The sequence below is a fragment of the Linepithema humile genome, chromosome 1, assembly GCF_040581485.1.
Source record: "Linepithema humile isolate Giens D197 chromosome 1, Lhum_UNIL_v1.0, whole genome shotgun sequence".
NCBI lineage: Eukaryota > Metazoa > Arthropoda > Insecta > Hymenoptera > Formicidae > Linepithema > Linepithema humile.
The window spans coordinates 12,124,925-12,147,907 of NC_090128.1; the positions used below are offsets into that span (position 1 = coordinate 12,124,925).

The 22,983-nt window shown below is 45.7% G+C and overlaps 1 protein-coding gene across 3 annotated transcripts in view; it reads right to left on the bottom strand.

The window, feature by feature from the left end:
• LOC105672015 (uncharacterized) overlaps nucleotides 1-22,983 on the bottom strand; it is a 177,037-nt gene that overhangs the window by 71,932 nt on the left and 82,122 nt on the right. Inside the window, exons 1-2 of one of the 3 annotated variants that reach the window (XM_012366676.2) lie at nucleotides 22,248-22,409; nucleotides 19,419-19,524 (exon numbers count right to left, since the gene is read on the bottom strand). In XM_012366676.2, the coding sequence (XP_012222099.1) occupies nucleotides 19,419-19,482 (64 nt within the window). In that variant the 5' untranslated portion in view covers nucleotides 19,483-19,524; nucleotides 22,248-22,409. Of the gene's footprint in view, nucleotides 1-19,418; nucleotides 20,070-22,247; nucleotides 22,410-22,983 lie in introns of those variants that run through there. The other 2 variants (XM_067358572.1, XM_067358524.1) reach the window with 2 other exon arrangements.

Genomic DNA, 22,983 nt, shown 5'->3' on the forward strand with positions numbered 1-22,983 from the left:
TTCGAAATAAATATCGTACTTCGCCATGCGGAGCGAAGACAGCTCTCCGATGTAGTTGGCAAAACAAGTAACGCGATACACACAATAAACTGCAGCGGTGCATGTCGATCGCGGAAACGGGAGGAGAAAAAGAGGCGGAGAAAGAGGGAGCGAAAGAGACGAGCGAATCGTATCGTACCGATATTCGCGGTTGTCCGTTCGTATCGGCGATCGCTGTAAAATAATTATGTCGGCCGCCGCTCCAACGCGACGCCGGGGGAATTGTTATCGAAATGTAATATAAATTTAATATCGATTAAATATTCACGACGTTACGCTTTCGCCGGGTACAATTTACCGAGCAATTATCAGTTTGTACCGGCACCGGTAACGCGCGTATCGGCCCGGTCGATGTACATCGATAACATTCGCTTGGCCGGTGGCGATTTTAACTCTCACCCGACGTCCCGGAAAATATTCCGCACGCCCGCGGGCTACGATATTTATTGACGTTGCGCATTGCAAAGTACATTGTTTAAAAGGGATGCCTCTTTCTCGGTCGGAGTCGAAACGCAACTCGTACAGCACAATCCACACCGCCCGAATATTCCGTCGAATTAATTAAATTTTACATCAAAGAGCATTAAATAGCATTAATACATTTTATGTTTTGTAATGTAATGTATATTGCGCTGTAAATTTTTAAATAATAAATTATACATTATTCCGGTATATAATTATTATTGATTATAATTATATTATAATATACTAGGATTATTATACTGAGATTGTAAAATAAGACAAGAAAGGTCTTTCCTTTTTCGAGTTGCAACGCGAGCAAGCTAGAAAATGGATGAATTTCTCGTAATATGGACGGTAATCGAGAACGAGCGGGCTCTCATTCGTGCACGCCGCTATTCCCTAACAAGGCGGTAAACCAGCGAGTCATCAAATCATCCGTGCTCAGTGCAATCGGCATTTTGAAACCGCGTATTCCGGGGTGAATAAACCTCCTCTAACATTTTCACTAAAATAATATAATAATAATACACAACGCTATTTCTACATTTCGCAAAAGTAATATTCTAATTATTAATTGTACAATAATCGAACTACATTGTTGATGAATAAAAAAAAAAAAAATTCAAGCAAACATTTTTCATTGCTGTTATTCGGCGAATACAGCGAACGCAATAGCTGTAACAGCAAAATGGCTCACGCGTCACTAGCGGGACTCTGGTTATTCGCCGATGCACAGCGCAAATGCACCTTAACGACGCGAGTTTGTCGTAATACTGAAACACGCGATACACCGTTGACGTGTTGCGTTACATAAAAGACCAGGGCCGATACGAGTAACTTTCTCGCTCTGCGTTCCCGACGCGCGACACTCGGCACAGTTTATTAGCGGTGTTTTATTAGCTCCCTTCATTAAGACCGACCAACATAAAAGACGCGTATACACGGATTATTCATAGAGAAAATTTTCACGCTTGAATAAACGCTTTGCCGTGCGAATGCAGAAAAGACGTCTCTTTTAATCCACACTCTTCTATCAGCGCGCTGTCGAAATTCGTGCTTTGCTGCGCAACACCAATGCACGCGATAAAGTATAATTGTATTAAATGTGGCATATAAATATGATTAACTAAATAATTTTTAGTTGAAGTATAAACAGCAGATATCTATATTTCAGCAAATATATTCTGAAAATTTAATTTCATAAGAAATGTTTACAATATCAAGCGCAAGTAATAATAGAAAACAATTGGGACCATTAGAATAATCAGATGTGAATAATCCGACTAAATATGGCGATAAAGTTAAATAATCCTAATAATGTAAATTGTATTAGGTTGTAAGGAAAATATCGCGATTTTGAATAATCACTTAATGCAATGTTCCATGAATTATTATTCCCCCGTGATATCGCTCGCTCGCTCGCGCACGCAATTCCGAAAATGTGCCCGTAACACCGTTCCATCGATCGCGGATCGTACTCGCTTCCAGGTCGCTACGGAGCGATTTCCGCCGTCGGGCGAGACTTAAGAATTTATCGGACACTCGCGGCGACCTCGCCGGGAATTTTGTTAACGGATTCGACAGTTGTTACACAATACCGGGGCTGGCATATCGGCGCGAGCGCGCACTTGCTCGCTTGTTCGCTGGCTCGCTCGCTCGCTCGCCCGCTCGCAAATTATTTAAAGGGCACGTAGAAACTCGCGGCCGAGCGTTCCCAAATTGATTGCTTCCCCGATACACGATCCTATTTCACGTATCCGAGAAAGCACAATACACACGGCCATTTTCCCTCGTGTCCCCATTTTATATAACGGAGCCGAGTCGAAAAAGTCCCGAGTACGACGTTTTTATAGAAGCGTACAATATGTTCGATGCAATCCGCGGTGAGAAGGGCGAGAGGGCGGGTCGGCGGTTGGCGGAGGGTTGGAGGGCGGGAGGGAGCTTTTAAGGACGCGCGGTGAAGCACTTAAAGCTTTCTCCGCGCGCGATGTTGATACAGCGCGTCGCGTCCGCCGTCGCCGCCGCCGCCGCCGCATGTTAAGCCGCATCGCGATGTTTTACATAATAATACCCGCGGCAATACGCCGGCGATCTGCTCGTCGTAAAACGCCGTAAGCACAATGGAATTGTCATAATACGTTATGAATAATAATAGACCGCGGCTATAATCCGGCTATTAATGCGGCCGAATGCCGAGTGCCGACGCGGATCTCGTTGATTTGCCACAACAGCGGGAACGTGTCGATAGTTTTCATAGCGGATATCAGTGTCAAAGGAGAGGCGAGTATCTGAACTGTCTCACAAACTGTATTTGAAATTTTGTAATAATTCCCGCCAATCAATCGCTAATTTGGGAACGAAATGTCTAGAGGGAGGAACAGAGAAAAAGCGATAAGAAACATCTTGGAATATAATTGTTTCGCGCGATGATGACAAGCGGCATCTTTGCTAATTGATATTTACACATTGGTAATTTACTAATTAGCAAGTTTGCATATTAATCATTTAATAATTAATATTTACGCATTACCGCGCTGATAGGTAATCGATAGTGATTCGCATGTGATCTGGAGTTCTCATTTGCAATATTCGGCTGTAATTTCAGAATGTGCGGTAATCAATGGTGTTTCAAATACAAACTTGACTCTACTCGTTACTTTTTCCCACGTGCGGTCATTGATTTTACGATAAATTACGCGATCCGGCAAGAGAATGCGCGTGTGGATGTAGTTAACTTGTTAAAATATGCTCCGTTAGGTTCTCATTTCGAGGCACGCTAGAGGCGTCGCCATGATTATTGTTTCGAGAAACAGCGCGTCGTAAGTCCACACTGTCAATTTCGGCATGCCGTTAATGAGACTGTCGCAATTTAGCCTGAGTCCGGGTTGACTAACTCCGCTTAACGATTCACCCTGTCCCCCTCTGTCGCTAAATCTCTCTCTCTCTCTCTCTCTTCCCCCCCCCCTCCCCCCGCCACCTCTCTCCGTCTTGCTCACGCGTAGTTCATCGTCTGCCTATAATATGGACAGAGAAGGAAAATTCAGTTAACTCGGCGGATGATCGCTCGGGGTGTAATTTACATCGTAACGGGGCCCAGAATTGCGGGCATTTCCGCCGATTTGCTGGAAACTCGTCGGAATTATCGATGAATTTCGCGCACTTGGATCGATTCGGAAAAATTCAATTACCATCCAGATACAACGAGCAGCGCCGCTGACGGAAGAAATAACTCGACATATTTCATCGACTCTTCCTTCGCGCGCCGCTTCATTCTCACGGATGCAATCACCGATTTAGCGATATCAGTCGGTGCGCCGGGGCATTTCAGAAAATCATTCCAGGCTGCGCGCGATTAAACAGGCTGAACGGGAAAATATAAATTAAACGCGAGAATCAATCGGGACAAATTTACCGCGGCCCTTTTGAAGAACACAATGCGTTTCGTTGCCAATTGCCCTCCTTTGTCATACGCGACGCGAAACTTACAAAAGCGCAGTTATCGACGACGATGTGTCAATAAATGCATTGATCGACTACCGTGCGTGCGCGCTCGCTCGCTCGCTTGTTCTCTCTCCTCTCCGCAAATATTTTGCAACAACAATCGCGTCGCCGCGTTGTCATACAATACGGGCGCATCGTAATCGGACGCGCGCACGCGAAATTACCCGTCTGCGATTTCGTCGCGGATGATTCGCCGCTAATAATATAATTAATGTAATGCCCTGGCGCAATATCTGGTTATTTAGCCTGTGCAAATTTAACTGACGTTTCGCGCCGTATTTACGTGTGCACGCCTGCGCGTATTGTGTATGTGTATGCGCTCGATCGCGAGGGCTCGCCTCTGCCTGTAGGAAACGTAACAACGTGTACCACGTCGGCTGTGTATTTTGCAACACGCCGAATAAAAGCGCTGTTTCGCCGGTGGAAAAAAATTGCTTTTGCGAAACAAGCATGGCGATCGTCGCGAAGCTTCAAAGGCCGCTCCGTCGTCCGAATGTGATTTGACGCCGTGATTTTAGACCCCGCTTGATCGGAAAAACGAGGTGTTTGATTCAGTGGCTGGTCGTTAATAATTACCGCGTCGAGTAATAATTGTCTCATCTCGTCGCGAATTGCGCCGCGTCAAAGCGCGAAACGGAACGTTTCCATTAATATCGTGGCGTTATCGAACTTTGTGCTATCCGATAGGTGCAGTTATAAATTGAGGAAGTACGGTCAGATACGTTGCACGGCGGCGGATGCAAATAAATCTCGCGTCATCGATAACGACACTGCTTTTACGGCAGGGCAATGCGTTTTTTTTTTATTCCACCGATCGAAAATTATTTTTGCATCTCTAATCGCGATCACGCTAAGCAAATAAGATAAAAAAAAATAAGTTTTTTCCCAAATAATATGAGTTTTTAAATTTACAAATTATTCTATTTGTGTGTCGAAGCATCGCGGATGAAGTTCAATATACTCTATTCTATTTTGGTTCGCGAACTGGCTGAATTATTGCTAATGAGACATCATAAATGGAACTTCAACTAAAAAATCACAGATTCAAAAACAACAAAATAAATTTTTCGATCGAATAACTGACTGACGGTACGGTCGGGATTAGAGTTCATCATATTGTAAATAATATTGCATCAGAATATGAAATCAACCGAATGAATTATCTATTAGACTGCGTCCAATTAGTTATATTCATGTAGCTATATCGATTCTTCTCGTTGCTAAAACAAAAAAAATATTTCTTTTTCCCGTCTAGCAAATATTGGAACCATCTGTCTTTAATAATAAATCAATATTAAACGAAAGAAAAATATTGTCGGAAATTCTCAAACACACCAAAATATATCATTATAAAATGCTCGATATTGTGATTTGCTTAAGAATGACATAAAATTAATTTCAACGAGTTGTATGAGTTTAACAACGTGGCATAAGAAAAATACGAAACGTCCTTTTATTTGCTTTTACTTTTATCCACTCTCTGCGATGTATCTGATTTCATCTACTCTCGACACAACCTACGTTCCCGCTGACGAGAATCGGAGAGACAGACACTTCCAACTGTTTGTTTCCTCTGTTAGTTCCATATCGCGTAGCACAGCCCAATTCACGGTAATCACACGTCGAGGCAGCCTTCCGTCGACCGTGGCGAGACGACGGCGGCTCCGTCAATAACACTTGCGCGGGACCAGGCCATTGTTGCGGAAAACACAGCCGGTGCCGTCCGCGCGCGAGGAAAACATTTAGAAGTGCACTACGGAATTTCTCTCTCTTTCTCCCTCTCTTTTTCTCTCACTCTCCGATTGCATATATTCGGTACGATGCGATGTGTGTCCTTTCGCGCGTAAAAGCAGGCGCGAGGGAAAGAATGGGAGAGAGCGCACTCCGCCATATCCACCACGCTGTTCTCGTTTATTTTATAAACACGGAAGTAATTCGTGGGCTCTCGAGCTTGTGCACGCGGGGCTTCGCCGTCGGGGTCCGTCGGCGATAGCGGAGAAAGCGCAGACCACGCCGCAGCGCAACGTGTGTACGTTGCGACGTATGCCACGCGCGGCCGACTGAAACACAGAGGTGGAAGTCACGGTGGTCGAGTGTGGAAAATTTTCACGGGACGGCTTGTTGAGCGTACAAAGTAATTTTCGAGAAACTTGAAAAACAAAAAAAATGTTAAACGATTTTGAGCAAAAAGAAGGCACTGATCACTCGTCGCGGAAGATCGCGCATTTTTTTATTTCGACTCGCTTTTATTTCATTTAAAATCTCTTCAAAAATTTGATAAAATTATCTTTAGAGCTACAATAATATAAACAAGAAAGAAATATCGAAAGATAATAACATATTTATAGCGCCGATAGGGTTCTTTCAGCTTCGAAAATAGTATATTTTCGCATACATCTGTCAATGTTTTGGATACTTGACTTTTCGATGACGGCACGCATGAGGGTTTTTACATCCGCCCTTGCCGGCGTGACTCGTGCCAGCTTCGTGCGTGAGAGAAAAAAACGGAAGACAGACAAGTCCAATACTCGTACGCACCCACGCGCAACCGAAATGAGCATAGGCGTCGGCAAAATTTTTCTTTTTCAACATGAACAAATGATAGGGGCAAATAATACGCGAATACCTTTTCCGTTTATTCATGTACTACACTAATATGATAATCATTTACGAATCCATTCCGCGATATGTATTATTATTTAATTATCTCTCGCAATGTTATAAAAATAATTGTAAAAAGAAAAACAATTTTAACGCTTATGAACTATAATTCCAATTCTCTCCTCCCTGAAAACAGTCGTTTGCCGATAGCAAACAATGACCCCTCGAACCCCCGCGAGGGTGACACCGATGGCATCGGTGCACTCGCTCGCTCACGCACTGCACTCACTTTTCCGACGGCATGACGCGTGCGCTTGAAACGCGCGCACGGCAGATGGTACTCATCATCGTCATCGGGCAGGCGTGGCGTGGCACGCTTTAATCGCTTAAAATCGCCGTTAATTGAAAACGAGTCAATTTACGGGTAACACGAGACCCCTGGCGGCGGGTGACGCGCGCAAACACGCGCGCTTATGATATTGCCCTTGAAAATGGCCGGTCGAGTCTCCCGAATTTCGTCGGCGAGCGAGGGGCAACTCCGTATACTTGAAAAAAAGGCCATCTAGAAGTATAATGAGGCATGCGTGACGCATGACGTGGGTGAAGACGGACGTTTTATTTTTTCGTGTTGCTGCTGACGCATCGTCCGCTTTTTTCCGACGGATAAATTCCCGCTGGAGAACTAGGGTCGATGCGATTATTATCTAAACAAGACATATCCTCTGAGTCGGGATTTTTCGGGAATCGAGAAACACGGAAAAAATGCATAGTTTCACAGATCGTTGCAAGCTGTAATTAGATCGGAAAAGAAATAATCCAACCGGGTAGCAGCAATTGCACGGAATGAGCCGCGTTTTCACAGCGAAAAATTTCACACTATATTGACGGATTCAGTTAAATTAAAAATGACAATTTCGCGAATGCTACAGCGGATGATATCGGTCGTTCCACCCGAATGCGATTTATCGTCGGCAATGCGCTACGCGACGAATTGTACGCGCGGTGTCGTATTGTTTCCACAAATTTTCTACATACCTCCGGTTGACGCTGTCGGCCAACATGGAATTTCCGTCATCAGACATAATTACGCAATTACGATTGTGTTCACGTTACATCGGTTACCGTGGCGAATTTACACGCCTATATAATCCGTAATTAATCCCACAGTTTCTAATTAAGCGTTCTAATTTTTCCACGACAAAGTGGATTCCTTCAACTCTCAATATATATCCACGATAAATCATTCTCAATATGGCAGCAATTTCTGCATTATGCAATTAACAATTAAAACGATTGTAGCACGTTTATTGAAAAAAGAAAAATAGAACAAATATTATAGATAATACTTTCCATTATAATATTATAATTATATAAATAAAGCAGAAATTTCAGATGAAAATTGCTAACGCCAGCTCATGCCAGCTCGTGCCAGCTGTCTTATAATGAGCAGAAATCTTTAACGTTCATCGTGCGAAAAGCGGTCTATTAGCCGGTAATGTTCCGTGACGAATGTCGCCGTATTGTTCCGGCTGCGCGAATTTTCCGAGTGCGCCGCTGCGAAATTTACACCGTACAGACCGTAATTACGCAATTACGATTGTATCCGCATTATCGCAACACGGGGTCCGGTAACCGGCCGGAAATTTACAGGTGGCTACGTGGTCTGTAATTGAATTCTAAGGCCCGTAATTAAGCGTATTCTTCCGTCGCGGGTCGATCCCATTTGTTTTAATAGCATATTTGCGTCGAATCTCGATGAAGCGATCGGAATTCCGCGCACGCCGCCCGCTTAATTCGGCTCACTTATAGATATAACGTAAACCGATTATCGATGAATTTTTGATCAGATTAAAAATTGAACTTTCGGCTATTCTGACAAATAAGATATATCGCGATATCATCGGTTGATTACAAAATTAACCAATTTACGCGTCGTGGCGCGAAACTGCTCCAGATGATACAGCGCGCGCGCGCGCAAACGGAGTCCATTTCTTCGCGTCGGGTATCAGCCGGCGCCAGGTGATAAAAATGCGTTTGTCGTTCTCCTCGCCGCCGTTATTAACTATCGCGGTATTATTACCTCCATCTCTGTTATAATCTTCCTTTACGAACACGTAAAATGTGCCACTAAACTTTTATCACGGTATTATTACAATAAAATATATAATCAGATATATTTTGATTGATTTATAAATACTTTATCTTTCCTGAGAATCTTAAATTGCTAATTCCACCTTATAATTTTTACATTTACTTGATTAAAGTAAAGTTCCTCAGCTGCAAATCAATAGTATAACCATGCTACCGTGCTACCATGTAAAAATAAATTCTTAAAATAGAAGATTTAAAAGTACACGTGGAAATTTAAACAAGAAAACAATGCAACTGTAATGATTCCAAAATTTGTAGTGTGGTAAAAATTTCATACAACATATCGAGCAGTGCAAAAATGGTTTGTAAAGTTATATTCAAAAGATGTGACTTTGAAGAATGAATTATTATAATAGATTGTTGTTCCATGGCGAAGTCGTGAAGTTATTGATAGAAAAAAATCCATATTATTCAGCAAGAAAATTAATAAAAATGTTTAACGCATTACGCAGCTTATTCTGTACCATCGCGTAGAAAATCTTTCCAAATTATAAAACGGAATTTATTTATAAGTCAACCCAACGCAACAATTGTCTATTTTTAAAAACGAACAAAGCGAAAAGTCTAACTCAATAATCAAGCTTTCTCGCCTTATAAACCGAAATCGATAATAATTGGATAAACAATACGCTTCTATTTCTGATCCGAGACTTTTTTGCTAACTAAAATATCTTGCGCGAGATCGACCGATTATAAAATTATCTGTGTAACTCGAGCGGTGAATCGCACAAAATCGCTCCAGGTGACACGCAGTACGTGCTTAATATAAATCACTAATTTTATTTCAAAATGTTGAACAAAAGTTTCGCGTGATTTGTCGAGAGATGTTGCAACCTGTATTATTACGTCACCCGTAATGCGCAGGACGTGGAAGTATTTTCGGATCTGGTCCGATATTGCAGTCTCGGATCCGAATCACCCTGCGCCCAGCGTTGAAGCGCAACGCTCGGCTGATGCGGCGGCTTAATCTATTCAGCTGTTTCCGCGGATCGGTAACCCAGTTTCGCCGAGAGATCGTTATGCCCGAGTAAACTACATCTTTCATTAAGCTACAACAGCGCAACTGCAACCCTAATTGAACGACTCTCATTCGATCGGCCGCCCCGTCCATTAATTTAGCGGCTCCTCACGTGTGCGTACGCGTTGCACGCCTAGGGACGAGCGAACTCTGACCAGCCACCTGACTCTCGTAACTTTCCGATCGTCGGGAAAACTTTATCAACAAGCCCACCATTAGCCGTGTAATTATTAAGTTTAGCTAGCTACACCGTAGACAGGCAATTCGAAACTTATAAACTTACATTCTATCGATTACACTCATTTGTAGGTATTAGCGTTATTTTTATCTCACAACGCGCGCTCACAGTTGCTTCTTTGTGTAAAGCTCGCTATACCGGCCATAGCTTCAAAGTAATCTTCACAGGTATGCTGTAAAGCCGTGGAAATCGCATTGAAATAATTTCGCGACTATAAAGCAGCGACGATAAAATTACGCACGACGTAAATCGTTAATTTTATTTCGAAACATTAAACAAAAGTTTCACGTGATTCGCCGAGTGATGTTGCGCCCCGCATTCTACGCCACGTGTATCGCGACCGACGCGGAAATACCTCCGGGAATATTTCGCCGTGAGTCGAACGTGCGTTTCGGTCGGTGATTATTTTGATTACCGGTTGCCGATTGTCGGATACCACTCGCGCGTCGGACATTCCGCGCAAAAATGGATGACGGGAAGGACAGAATCCAAATAGGCTCGTTTAAATTCGAAATTTCTAGCCGTCCCCCGCGAGCTCCGCCGACGCCGCCGTCGCCGTTGCCTTTGCAATTTCGTAAAACGATGCATATGTATAAGCCGCGAAACGGCGGATTTAAATACTGGAAATATTTTTCCGCCGGCGGAAATAAAGCGTCACCGCGCGTAAAACTAAATCATCGTGACAAGGTTTCGCGGCAGTCGCGCCTTTAATGAAGTCCGTTATTATCGCGCTCGTCGCTGCGGCTCTTGCGTCGATGCAAATGCCTCGATTGTCGATTCAGGCGGTGTGGTGTGAGACATAAAAGACGTGATTACAGAAAGAATAATGCATTCGTCTGCATTGTAAACGCATGAACGCTGACCCAAAAGTGTTCCGGAAGAACAGTTTAACGCTCTACTTAAGTCGGTTCTCCTTTTTGCGCATTGCAGCTCTACAAAATATGCAGTTTTTTTTTCAATATAATTATTTTTCATAAAAAATAATGTTTTTGGTACAACCATTATTTTGGAAAAACACATACGTATAGAGGAAACGTATAGAGGAAAAATACAACGTGCTCGATATTGAGGCGTTCTTCCGAAGAATTCGTCAATTGTCGTGTTGAGTTTATTGACTCGAATGATGGCGGCCACCTTAAATAATTCACGGAAGGCAAGACGCGGACAATTACGAGAATCGAGTGCGGGCGCGCGGTAATGGTAACGACTCGTTGCCGCTAATTTTCGAGTTGGCGTGTCATAACGTAGGCGAGCTGTCTGGAATTGTTTTAATTAAAGCAATGCCGTATCCGTCGTAAATTAATACAATGCGCTAATTGCCCCCGGCTGATACGATCCTGCAGATACAATTGGACACAACTCGCGCAACAATTCCTCTTTCATCTCGATATTTCTCCCTAATTCTCTCGTCACTGTGCAAACAAAATTTGACGTCTGTAAGCTGAAATTCTATTCGCCGTTACAAAAATACACCCGCGTCTCTGTCGTCAAATTTACCTACGAAAATTGCAACACGTCCTTTAATTATCATAGATAAATCTTTTGGTAATTTGCAATGCAGTAATATTCCTCTTTATTTTCAATGCACAATTCTTTCAAGATAAATATTATTGTTTAAAAATAGGTTGCTTTTGAATATTTCTTTTTGCTGTTTACTGCTGTCTTATTGTGCACTACTATTGTCATATCGCACTATTCTAGATATCCTCTATCTATACCTCACAATGCCCGGCCATCGCCCGTTCGTAAACGCTCGTATAACGGCGACGAGCGCGTCTCGCCACTATCCGTCCTAGCAAGCAGTAACCGCACGATATCGTATCGTTATCATAACCGATCCGTAGATATCACCACCGTGCTTCCAGTAATATCCCTCTTTTCGGTGAGGAGAGGCATGACGCGATAACGGCCGCATCGTTCGAACGAATTTTCCCTTAATCAAGCAGCGGTCGTGCGTCGCGCATATATTTAACGCGCGCATATATACGTATATATACATACATATACTACATGCACATTCGCACACACAAAACGTATATTCTGTGCAGCAGTGCGATGTTTCACCGCGACGTTTACCACTTTTACGTTTATATCCGACTATCGCGGGGGCAGAAACAGGCGGAGAAGTGAATGGTAGGGTAGCCGAGCAAGGCAGGGTTAGCAAGCAAGGCCGGGGATAAATCCGTGTCGCGGCGCGCGCGTGTGGGGCGTTTAACACGCATGGACGAGCGGAGCGGAGCAAAGCGCTCCACAGCCCGCCCGCCCGCCCGCCTCGGCTTAGTGCGTGTAGCGCGATCATAAACAACCGTGCAACTTTCACGAGGACTTTACCGTGGCCATTACAGCGACCCATTTCCCGACGCGGTTCATGAGCGAACAAGCGAACGCGCATCGCCGAATCTCCTCCGCCCGCTCGCTCGTGCTCGTCGTTCGCTGCGCGCGCGCGCGCCTGCGATCTTAGCTTCGTAAAGATAATTGTTCATCAAGGGCTGAGCGGGCAAGCAACGCGAGCTTTCGTAGCGTTAATGTCGGCTGCGCGCGAAATGGCGCGTCGTTACATCTGCGAAGCTATCGTGCGATGCACCCTGGCATCGTCGTAATCTCGCTCCCACGCGCTCATTTCTCAGATTTATCGCGTATACGCATTCCTCCAAAGGTCGCGTGAGACATTTATTCGAAACGTTCAGACTACTCTCGATACCGTCTATTTCCGACATTCGCGCGTTATCTTCGACATCGATTGGAAACGCTCATGGTACACTTTAACTGCTTGCCTTTGACATGGATACATCGACTTCGATGTAAGCCACCAAGGCTCATATGAACTTGGATGCCAAATGCGAGAAGGTATCGATAGCATGTCCGATGCCTGCGGCGCTGCGCGAATCGCTTTTCATGAATCATCGGGTATATTGCCGCGCCGGTCGATCTCGTATACATCAATTATGCACTCAAGAGGGATCCCCGCAGCGAACAGATGCGCGGCGATCTCGAAGCATCTCGCCAATACCGGACATTTGTGTGGCACGCGAGATCCCGCCTTTGTTCCCCTAATCTCGATAGGGAGGAAACTATGTAATTGAAACTGTGTAATTGAGTAAGAGAGGTGTTTACTTTTTTTTTTTCTTTCACCGTTAAAATCTCAATCTATCGTAAGAAATAATACGTATAAATTGGTGAAAGGAGCGATAAATATTCGCTGTTTCTATCGCGTGTGACTCGCCAACGAGTCCGCAGCGCAACGGCGGAATTATCCGACGTGAAACTAACTTTTATAGATTGTTAAAACGCATTACGCGACACAGGGCGTCACCGTTTTAATCGCTTGATTGAGCGTAACTGCGCGACGCTTGTAAAATAATACCCGCTACGCTACGACGTTTAGTGACGGCGAGTAAATGCCGTCACGATTATCCACGTTACAAGCGACGTTGTAAAAGACACGATATTGAATTATCTAGGCGCGCGGAGGATGTCTCGAAACCACGTATGATATCGCAAGAACAAACTTTTTCATTAATTTTTAATAACTCCGTCCTACTTCGAGTGACGGGATAAGTTCCCCGATTAAACTCGGAGAGTGCAAATGTATAAGGGTAACTTATTCTTCGTTTAATTTCAAGTGGACTTCACTTTAACGGAACTTTAATTCGAGGCTTACAAAGATATTTAATGTTGAGTATCAAAAAGTTGCAAGCGCGCAGATGGCGTCAAATCCAAATTTTCCTGCAGAGCAAAAGTCGGCCCTTGAAGTTGGTCAAAGAATCCGCGCGCATTAAAAGACCTGTGAGTTTAACTTCGCACATTTTATACGCGGAAAGACGATCCAGAGATAGCTGGCGTCTAGAGACACTTAGCAATGCTGGTGACCGCGGACGAATGACCTACGTCGCGTGAAGCACCAGTGAAAATAACGCTCACGCGACCGAAACGCGGTCGGAATAATATGATGTAATATAGTTCGCGGAATTATAGCTCTTCATGAAAGTAAAAGTTGTCTCGTTAACTTGATTGCAGCACTTTGGCCATCCGTGCTACCTTTATGACTGGCAATTAAAATCAAATGATGAAACGCGAATCCACCGACGATCGGAATCGCGATAACCGGGGCGCGGTTGTCCGAAATTGCAAATAATATAAGCAATTTATACATAATTGCAGCGTAAAACATAGCCAAACGGTACATCAAGTTTATTGATGCTGGTCGTATAATTTGAACAAAGCCCCGCCTTGCGCGAGTGAATGGAATTATATTTGGTAAAATGCAAAACAAAAAAAGTAGCAAAATATTCTTTACGATCTGCCAACATCTTGGATAGTTGTCAAAATCGTACCAAGATTAAAAACTGCAAAATTTACAATATTACAAAAAAAATAAACAAAAATTAGTATCATTCCGCGCTTTCGAGACAGATTCGTCGAGCGTCTCTCGCCGGCCGCTCGAGCAATTTCCGGTCGCGATAGAATTCGGCGTAGCACCGCACGTAGCATCGCAATCGCGCATCGACCGGATTTTTCGATTTGATGAGCGGCGAGCGTACGCGAGGTTAATGCGGGGCGCGCACGGAAGCGCGGAATAGCGCGCGTTACTTCTGGAAACTATCGCGCGGGGATCACAGTTCGCCGCAGTCGACCACCCCCCGCTGGGTATCGTAATTTCGCCGATAGTAACAACAGTAACAACGATACTATGCCGTCGCCGCAGCGCGCCGTTAACGCGCTTCCCGACATACCCGATTTTTCACTCCCGCATGCCACCCTCCGTCCCGCGTCGCTTTATGCGCCACCGCGGTCGCGGCTTTCAACCTTGCCGATCCAGCAGCCGTACAAACAGAACACACCGAAATGTGCGACGTGCCGGCTGTATTTGCTTAACCCGAGCGGGCACGAAAACGGTATTCATGGACGGCGAGTTAATTAATGAATGAATTTCATATACCTATCTGAGTGATTGAGAAATATAGATGGTGGATTAAAATTACGAGCACCACTTGAATTTGGAGTATTGCAAGTATCAATATTTTTCCGAATTGAAACAAATATGTTGCGGTATTATTTTTGTTATTATTACAACGATAATAAAAATATCTCTGCAACAGCAAAATTAAATTGAATTAAATTGCATTGAATTAAAGTTAAAAAAGAGTAATTACATGTGATTAATATCTATTATAAAAATCCATCGTACAAAAGAGACGATTTATCGCGCGATAGACGATTCGAGTGAGGAGGGGGAAATTCAGATTTATTTGGAATCGCGTCGCGGACATTGGGCAATATGCGCGGCTATATCTATAGTCGTCGAGAAAATACGGCAGTGAAAAATTGGCGGCGCGGGCGCACAGCCGGTTAAAGGCGCGGGGGCGGTTAAACACGGTATTACGCGTCTCTTGCACGCGCACTCTCTTCTGTTCGGAGCCACGCGATGCGACTTCGTATTTTCCAGCGTCGCGAGAACGTACACGTATGGAAATAGAAGCAGAAATGAACGCAACCGTGACAGTCGCTCCACGGATCTTCCGACGTCGTTTGCATTTCTCATAAGCGCGGCCGTACACGCGCATTTTTTATAACCACCTTGCGTGAATCAGCCAAGCGGGAGACAGAGAAAAATATAGAAACGAAAGAGAAAGATATTTACCGAGTGCTCTAGACACAAGTTTTTCAAAGCGCTAGAAATATTATGCTATACATGGGAAAACCATAAAATTAGAGCGCAAACGCTACGTATGAAAGCAGCCCATAAAAGGATACATTAGATAATGGTACGCATGGTCTTCCTATTATTATTATTACGCAAGGCGTAGCTAGAGAGAAAAGGATGGAAAATCCAATTTATTAATACTCCGAGATCATCTCGATCTCTAAAGAGCATACGCGAATAATTATCTCGGAAAATGTGGGATGATAAAGACGACTTCTGTCATTATAAATAAAAAAAAAACATCTATATCTGTTATGACTTTTTAATACGTACAATAAATAACATCAACGACAAGCGATACTCCGTTTAACGAGAGAAGGAGGAGATACGCAAGCGGAGATGCAGATTGCAGATTAATTGCGTTTCGGAGTCTCTCGAGGATCGTAACAAAAATTACGCGGCGCGTTGCAGTATGAGAGATAAAGCGCTATGGCGAAATAGACGGAAAAGATTCGAAACAAACAGCCAAGATAAATAACAGGAAAGATTAAGACGAAAGCTGAGAGATGCCGGGGAAACAGGAAGACGGAACGGACGCGAGTCTTTAATATTTGCATACCGCACTTCCGCGAGGGAGGAATTCGAGGGGAGGCTGGAGGGTTCAATGCGAGGAGAGCGCACGACCTCCTTCTCCCGCGGAGTGTTAAATTAAATTATTATTATCTCCATTATCATTAAACATACCGAGTGTAGTGGTGTCACCCCTACGCGGCACCCGATGTGCACCTCGAGGACCTCTGTACGCGCACACTGATACGCGTCTACTACCCCATGTATTCGCGTGGGGGAAGATCGAGGTACGAGATGTCGGCGCGCATATAATTCTCCCGGGGCGCCATTAAATTGTATTAATCCACTTCCATCACGAAATTGAAGTTCATACACGGTAAACGTACGTGGCCTGCTGCGAAACCCGGCCGTATGCGCCCGCCACCCCGCGTTCTTATCGATCTCCGCGACAAATTTTTTTTTTCCCGTCCATCGATATCTCGCACGAGGATCGCGCAATCCCCCCGTCGACCTACCGTTTTGCCCTTATTAGCCCGGGGGGAGAGCGCGATGAGCGAAGTCAAGGAACCGTGAGGGATGCTATTCAAGCGAGTCGATACTCTGCTACCGATACGGGGTATTTTAATCACCGACACTTTATCTCTCATGTTAGCTGGAAGATCGATTTTATCATAGAGGAAGATGTTAAAAATCCCTTACGGAAATAATAAAAATATTTCCGGTTTTAAATATCCCTCGACACTCTAAATATTTCAAAGATGCATATCACTTGTTGAGAAAAAATGGTGTAATTGGTCAGATGCAAATATATACGATTATATTAGTTATGAAAAGATCTGAATTTTATATGATCATATAAAATTACATGTGTTATCAGATCTTTTCATAACTAATTATATATATTTACATCTGATCGTATTACACCATTTTTTCTCGGGTTGTTTGCATCGCGTTTGTCATTAATTGTAAGTATAAGTATTTTAATACGTAAAATTTCACTCAACTTTTGGCGACTCAAGGCTGGCGCATCGCATCTCAACATTTTCGCATTTAAAACTGTCCTTGACAGTTTGAGATGTGTGAAAGATTAAATGGCAACTTGAATAATAAATAATAATTCGTTCAATGAGGTAATCAATAAAAATATATATATGGTTCCATATTTTGACTGTCAGTTATAAATAACTAAAATACGATGCGCGCGCCTCGAGTTGCCTGAAACTAATGTAACTTTATGCGTCGAGACGTTATTGACGTCGTGTATATATATATATATATACTCTTTGAGAAAGCATCGCGTCGTATCCATACTTAATCAGCGACAGCATCGAAAGCCCGTTAAATTAAGCATCGCGGAATGCAATCGCGACTGAACCGCCGGTGGTAATTGGATCGTACCGGTAGTGCCGCGGGGGCCGCAGCTACGTTCGAGCTTCATTCGTGTTTTCCGACAATGCCGTTGTTTATCCCATATCGCGAAATGAGTTTCGGAATGAGTGGCGTGGGAGAGCGTGTAAGCGCGAGGGCGCGACGGGGACGGAAGTGGAAAGGGATGAGCATGTAGAGATGGGACGCGACTACTCTCGGAAATGCATATCTCGTATGCCGCGATCGTTTCGCGAATTGAAGAGCGTCGGGAAAAACGCCGCAGGCCGGAGCCGAGTGTCCGGGGGGAGAGGGGGAGGGGGAGAGAGAGGGGAGGGAGGGGATAGGACGAAAGGGAGAAAAAGCGAGAACATACTTTTTATCCGCGCCGCGTAGCCACCGCCACCGTCATGTATTTTTTCACGCGTTTTACATCCGTAAACTAAATATACCTCTTCTGATTCGCGTTGTTCTCTCATAATGCATCGAGAATGCTCGTGTGTTTCACGTGTATCACGAGAAAAAAAAACGAGACGTTTCGCGAGCCGGTGAAATCCCTTTTTTTTTGCTTAAACAATTTCGATTCGATACTTGGACTTTTACAAAATCTTAAAGGATTTCGACGACTGTCATTTTATCTCCCAGCAGTAGAAAGAAATACGAGCTTCAAATAGTTTAAGCGATCATTTCAAATTCAATAAGCGGAGAGACATCTGCGAAAGTTTAAAATACTCCCCTTCTATATTATTTCGACGCCCGTTTTAGCTGCTTTATATTTTATAGCACAAATTTCACCGTTTGCTTTTTAAACAAAGATCATCTCGACTTAATTAGCAATAATCGTGCTCTTCGATTGTAGCACTAAAATGTAAAAGTATTTTATCGCTTCTTAAGCCATTTCCAACGCTTAAGTATTCAACAGTTACAGTCCGCGAACTCGAATGCATAAGTCACTCGGTTCTGCTTAAAAATTCAGAAACTCAGCACTTTAGTTATTACCAATAGAACGTCATTCTCGGTGCGGCAGAATAAATGTATGACTACTTTCAAACGGCTAGTGCGGCAAGAATCAGTAATATCCTCGAAAACGCCCGATCCCGGTCCTTCAAAAGTATATATCCCTCCTATTTCATAACTTTCCTAATTCCCGAGAACAGAGGTGCGGGGAAATAGCATAGGCTCCGACAAACTTCGCCCCGGCACTTTTGGCCGGCGAAAAAATTGGGTGCGAATATCGACGCGATTATTCTAATTAAAGTTAAAAAATTTCCAAAGTTCAGCTGGGAAATATCGCGAAAGTTTCCGGATAATGAGCGTGATGTAGCAGCGGCCTCCGCAGTGCCTATGTAGAATTTATCGCGCTAATCCAGCAGACGCTTATTTCAGCCAAACGAACTGCCGAAATAATAAGCGCCATGATCCGCGTGTTGAAACAATTTCCGATGCTATCCTCAGATAGCGGCTCGACGTGCGCGCGTTATCGTCGGCCCGTGCATCCGTTCATAATAGCGGGCCGCAAATAGGCCATCGACGTCGCGCGTTTGCGAACAAAAGCAAAGCAGCGTCGCGCCGACGGTCAGAGGCCCGGCAAGCGGATGTCCGAAACGCCGCGCATTCCCGACGCGGATCGTCGGCGATTAATCGAATCGGGCGAGCGAGTTCTCTCGCTCTCCCTCTCTCTCTCTCTCTCTCTCTCCCTCTTTCTCTCTCACTCCCGCGCGCGCATTTGTACGTTAACGTTTGACAAAGGCCTGATTCATGCGCGTCAGCGCAGCAGATTCAAGTGACAAGAAACAAAACGACGAGCACAAAACACAGTTGCCACTTACCTCCGATCCAGCCGAAGCAGAACAACAGCACGCCGGTCAGGCCGATCCCCCGGGTCCAATCCATGATGATCCAGGCCGACTTCTTGTCGCGCGGAATCGTTCAACTCTGAAGAAGAAAAGAAGAAGTGGTTTCGAAGTTACCGCGACAACGTGGCTTCACACACGGGATCGCCGCGCGGGGGGGATGCAGAAGGGGGCAGAGGGGGGGTCGATCGAAAATCAACCGCTGCGGCACACTGTACTCCGGTTTTTGCTTATCGCGCACAATCCAGCCTCTCCGACACGAGGTGCGTGGTTCACAATTCAAAACTCACTCGCGAACGATTCGCGACGCGCTGCCGATGGTCCGTCCGGCGATAATTCTTTTCTCTTTTTCTTTTTTTCCCCCCCCAAATCTTTTCACCAATTCGCGTTACAAGTTTCCAACCGAAGACCGAAGACACTGGGGCACGGCGCACTCACTAGCTCTCCCGCGACACTCGCGTCGGGGCACACGGCGTCCCGATCGTGCGGTGAGCACGCGTCGCGCGAAAATAGCGGGTGGCGGCGGCGAGGAGGCGCATTCAGGGTGAGAGAGAGCAGCGTGTCCGTGCCCCACGGTGATCGCGTGTGCGGAGTAGTGGCAGCGCGGCGCGGCCTACGGGCTTTAGAGCGAGCGAGCGCGCCGTCTCCCACCCTCGCGCGACGGCGGCGGCACCCGCGTACACTAACCCCCCTCTTGCTCTCCTTCTCTCTCTCTCTCACTCTCTCTCTCTTTCTCTCGGTCGTTCGCAACGCGCGCGCATGAGAGTGCCCGATGTCGGAGCGGCGCGCGACCGAGATAGGGGCACCCCGGTACGAACGAGCCCGAACGGAAGAGGGCTGCGGGAGAGAGAAGGAGAGAAAGACAGCCGGGCGAGGGGAGGGTGGTTTCCGTAAGCGCCTGTGCGAGAGTCGCACTCCACGCACCGTCGTAAGGCGAAACTACGAGTGCAGGTTGCGGACGGAATGCTCGCGATAGTACCGGAGCGCCGATACTTGGCCCTCGATACCGATTAGCTTCGACAGCAGTGCCTTACTTTTTGATATGGGCGAGCCGCGAGCCGCTGGCTTGAAGGATGGAGCGAATAAAAATCATCTTGGCGAGCGGAATAATCGTAAATCAAAACCATAGAAATGCCTCCTCCTCGCGCACGAGGCTCGCTACGCCTCTGATTGTGAATGAAAAAGTATTACAGTCTACCTTTTACGGCCGATACATATTTATTAATCGCGCGGAATTTTATTTCTTTCCGATATTATTTTTTCCCTCGATTGTCACACAAGCAAAGTACCGGCATCTACTTCCGGAGAGGAGGCTACTCCCCGGTGTCTTATGGGATATCGAGTGACTGACTGAAAGTATCGATATTCTATTAAGTCTAAGCGCCTCCCACGCCGAGTGAGTAAAAGCATCCGCACTTAAAGTTAAGCATTCCACTAGCCGTGGGAAACGGACGGGATATCGACCCGGGACTCCAACGATAGGCGCCTTGTATCGTTGCGACTTTCGTGGATGGGGCCCGAAAAGTTACCCCCTTCACCACCGCCGCGCGCTCCTCGTTCTCTCTTTCTCGTACCTTTCAAACTCCGGTTAAACTTTTTCCATGGTGACGTAATACGGTCTACATTTCCAGCAAATTCGATATAAGTGCGCCGAGTTACGCGATACGTTTTTCTTCGCAAACTTTAAGTTATGCGGTTTGAAGTCAAATACGCGCGCTCACGCGCGCTAGAAGAGGGAAACATGTACGTATAGGTGCATGCTAAATCTTGTATTCGCGCGCGAGTATATCGCGATTGCCTGGCGCGTTTCCGAGTGCATTATATAGCGATGCGTCGTCAAAGACGGCTCGAGAATATCTCGTGTCTCTCGCGCGTAGCGCGACTGCAAGTAGGGCTTTTTTTGTCATATTTTTTTTTTCCAAAGCGTAAGAAGCAAAAGGAGATCAGACCTTTGAGAAATAAGAGCTGAAAATGTTTCAGTTACCACCGCCTCCGTGTTAAATGATTCCGTGTTCAAGCGACGCTTATATCGAATTCCATCTAGCATGTACGGCGTCAGGTTGCACCTGAAGGCGTAGTAAACCGAATGGGAGCGGCAGGGATGTAATCGTAGAGGAAAACTGGACTGTATGCGTGTACGTGGGAGGGTATGTGGCGCGCGAGCGCGCCAAGTAAAATACGAGGGATACGTAATGAGAATTTCTAATATCAAAAATCAAAGACGACCCGGACACGCCGCGGAAAAAATGCTTTCACTCGATCAATACCGCATTTTTCCGCTTCCGCGGCCGAACAGAAAAACGTAGGAAAACAGATATATGTGCGGGCATGGAAAGCAATGTTGTGTTTGCGGGCGTCAGATACAACTGGGAACTATCCCGTGACGGATTTATAGTACGCGGGGCCCTGTGCGCGTCCCCATTTTTCCCCGAGACCCTATTATTGATCTGTCAAAATATTGATCTACTCGAGCGCACATTCTTAAGCGCGGCGACGCGAGATGCAATTAATTGGAGTCGTCAGCGCGGTGTAAAACATTCGCAGCTGCAAATTATCGCTATAACAATAATAATTACCGGCTCGTTTTTAATTATAGCCACTATTATAACCGCGGAATTAATTGCGATTTTAATTGTCATTTTGCGCAAATCAAATTGAGTCGGTATATATTTTTCTGCATCTCCCGTGTTTCGAGAGTCGGTTAATTTCAAACAATCCCGCGATCTTTACATCTTTCGAAGCATTTCATACCTCGGATACACGGAGAAAAGGCAGAAAAATGAGAGGAAAAAAATAATTACTCACTGGCACACTTTTCTCCGCGGGCAACGGAGTCTCCCCCTTCCTTCTTTCCCGCTTTTATGTATTTCGGTAGCATGAAGCCCTTGAGCCCTAGCGACGCGCCTATCCGTAAATCCGCCGGCGGCGGGACCCTCCGAAGTAATCAGAACCGCACTATTCGCGCGCGCCCACCCTTTCTCGACCGCATCGTCGTCGTCGTCGTCGTCGTCGTCCCAGATACACCCTGTCCTGTTACCCCCCTTCCGTCTGCCTACCCGCCTCTACGTCCCGGCGACGTCCGACACATCCCGTTTCCCTTGGACGCGGGGGACGCGCGCCATCGCAAGTCGACACGCAACTTGGTGTGTACGTCCCGTGTGTGTCCCGTGTGTGTCGCCGATTCCGAGCTTCCGTTTACACGCCGGGCTCGTGTTCAGAAGCGGAATGAAACCGGCGCGACGCGACGGTCCGAGCGACCCGATTCCGGTGTACGCGAGACGGCGTTGGCGTGAACGCCGAGGATCCGAGTCGTTTGTCTCCATCGCCCCCGCGCTTCCCTCGCCGCTGCTGCGGGGCACAGGGATCAGATTAAGGGTCACCGCGCGCGCGTACGCCAGGAGACTAACGACGAGACTAACGATGCGACGGGAGATAGACGCCCGACGTTCGCCCGATACCATTGTCGCGGTCTATCTATCGCCACGGCGTGACTAGCCCGCTAGTCAACGCCGCTAGTCAACGTCGCTAGCCAACGCCGACA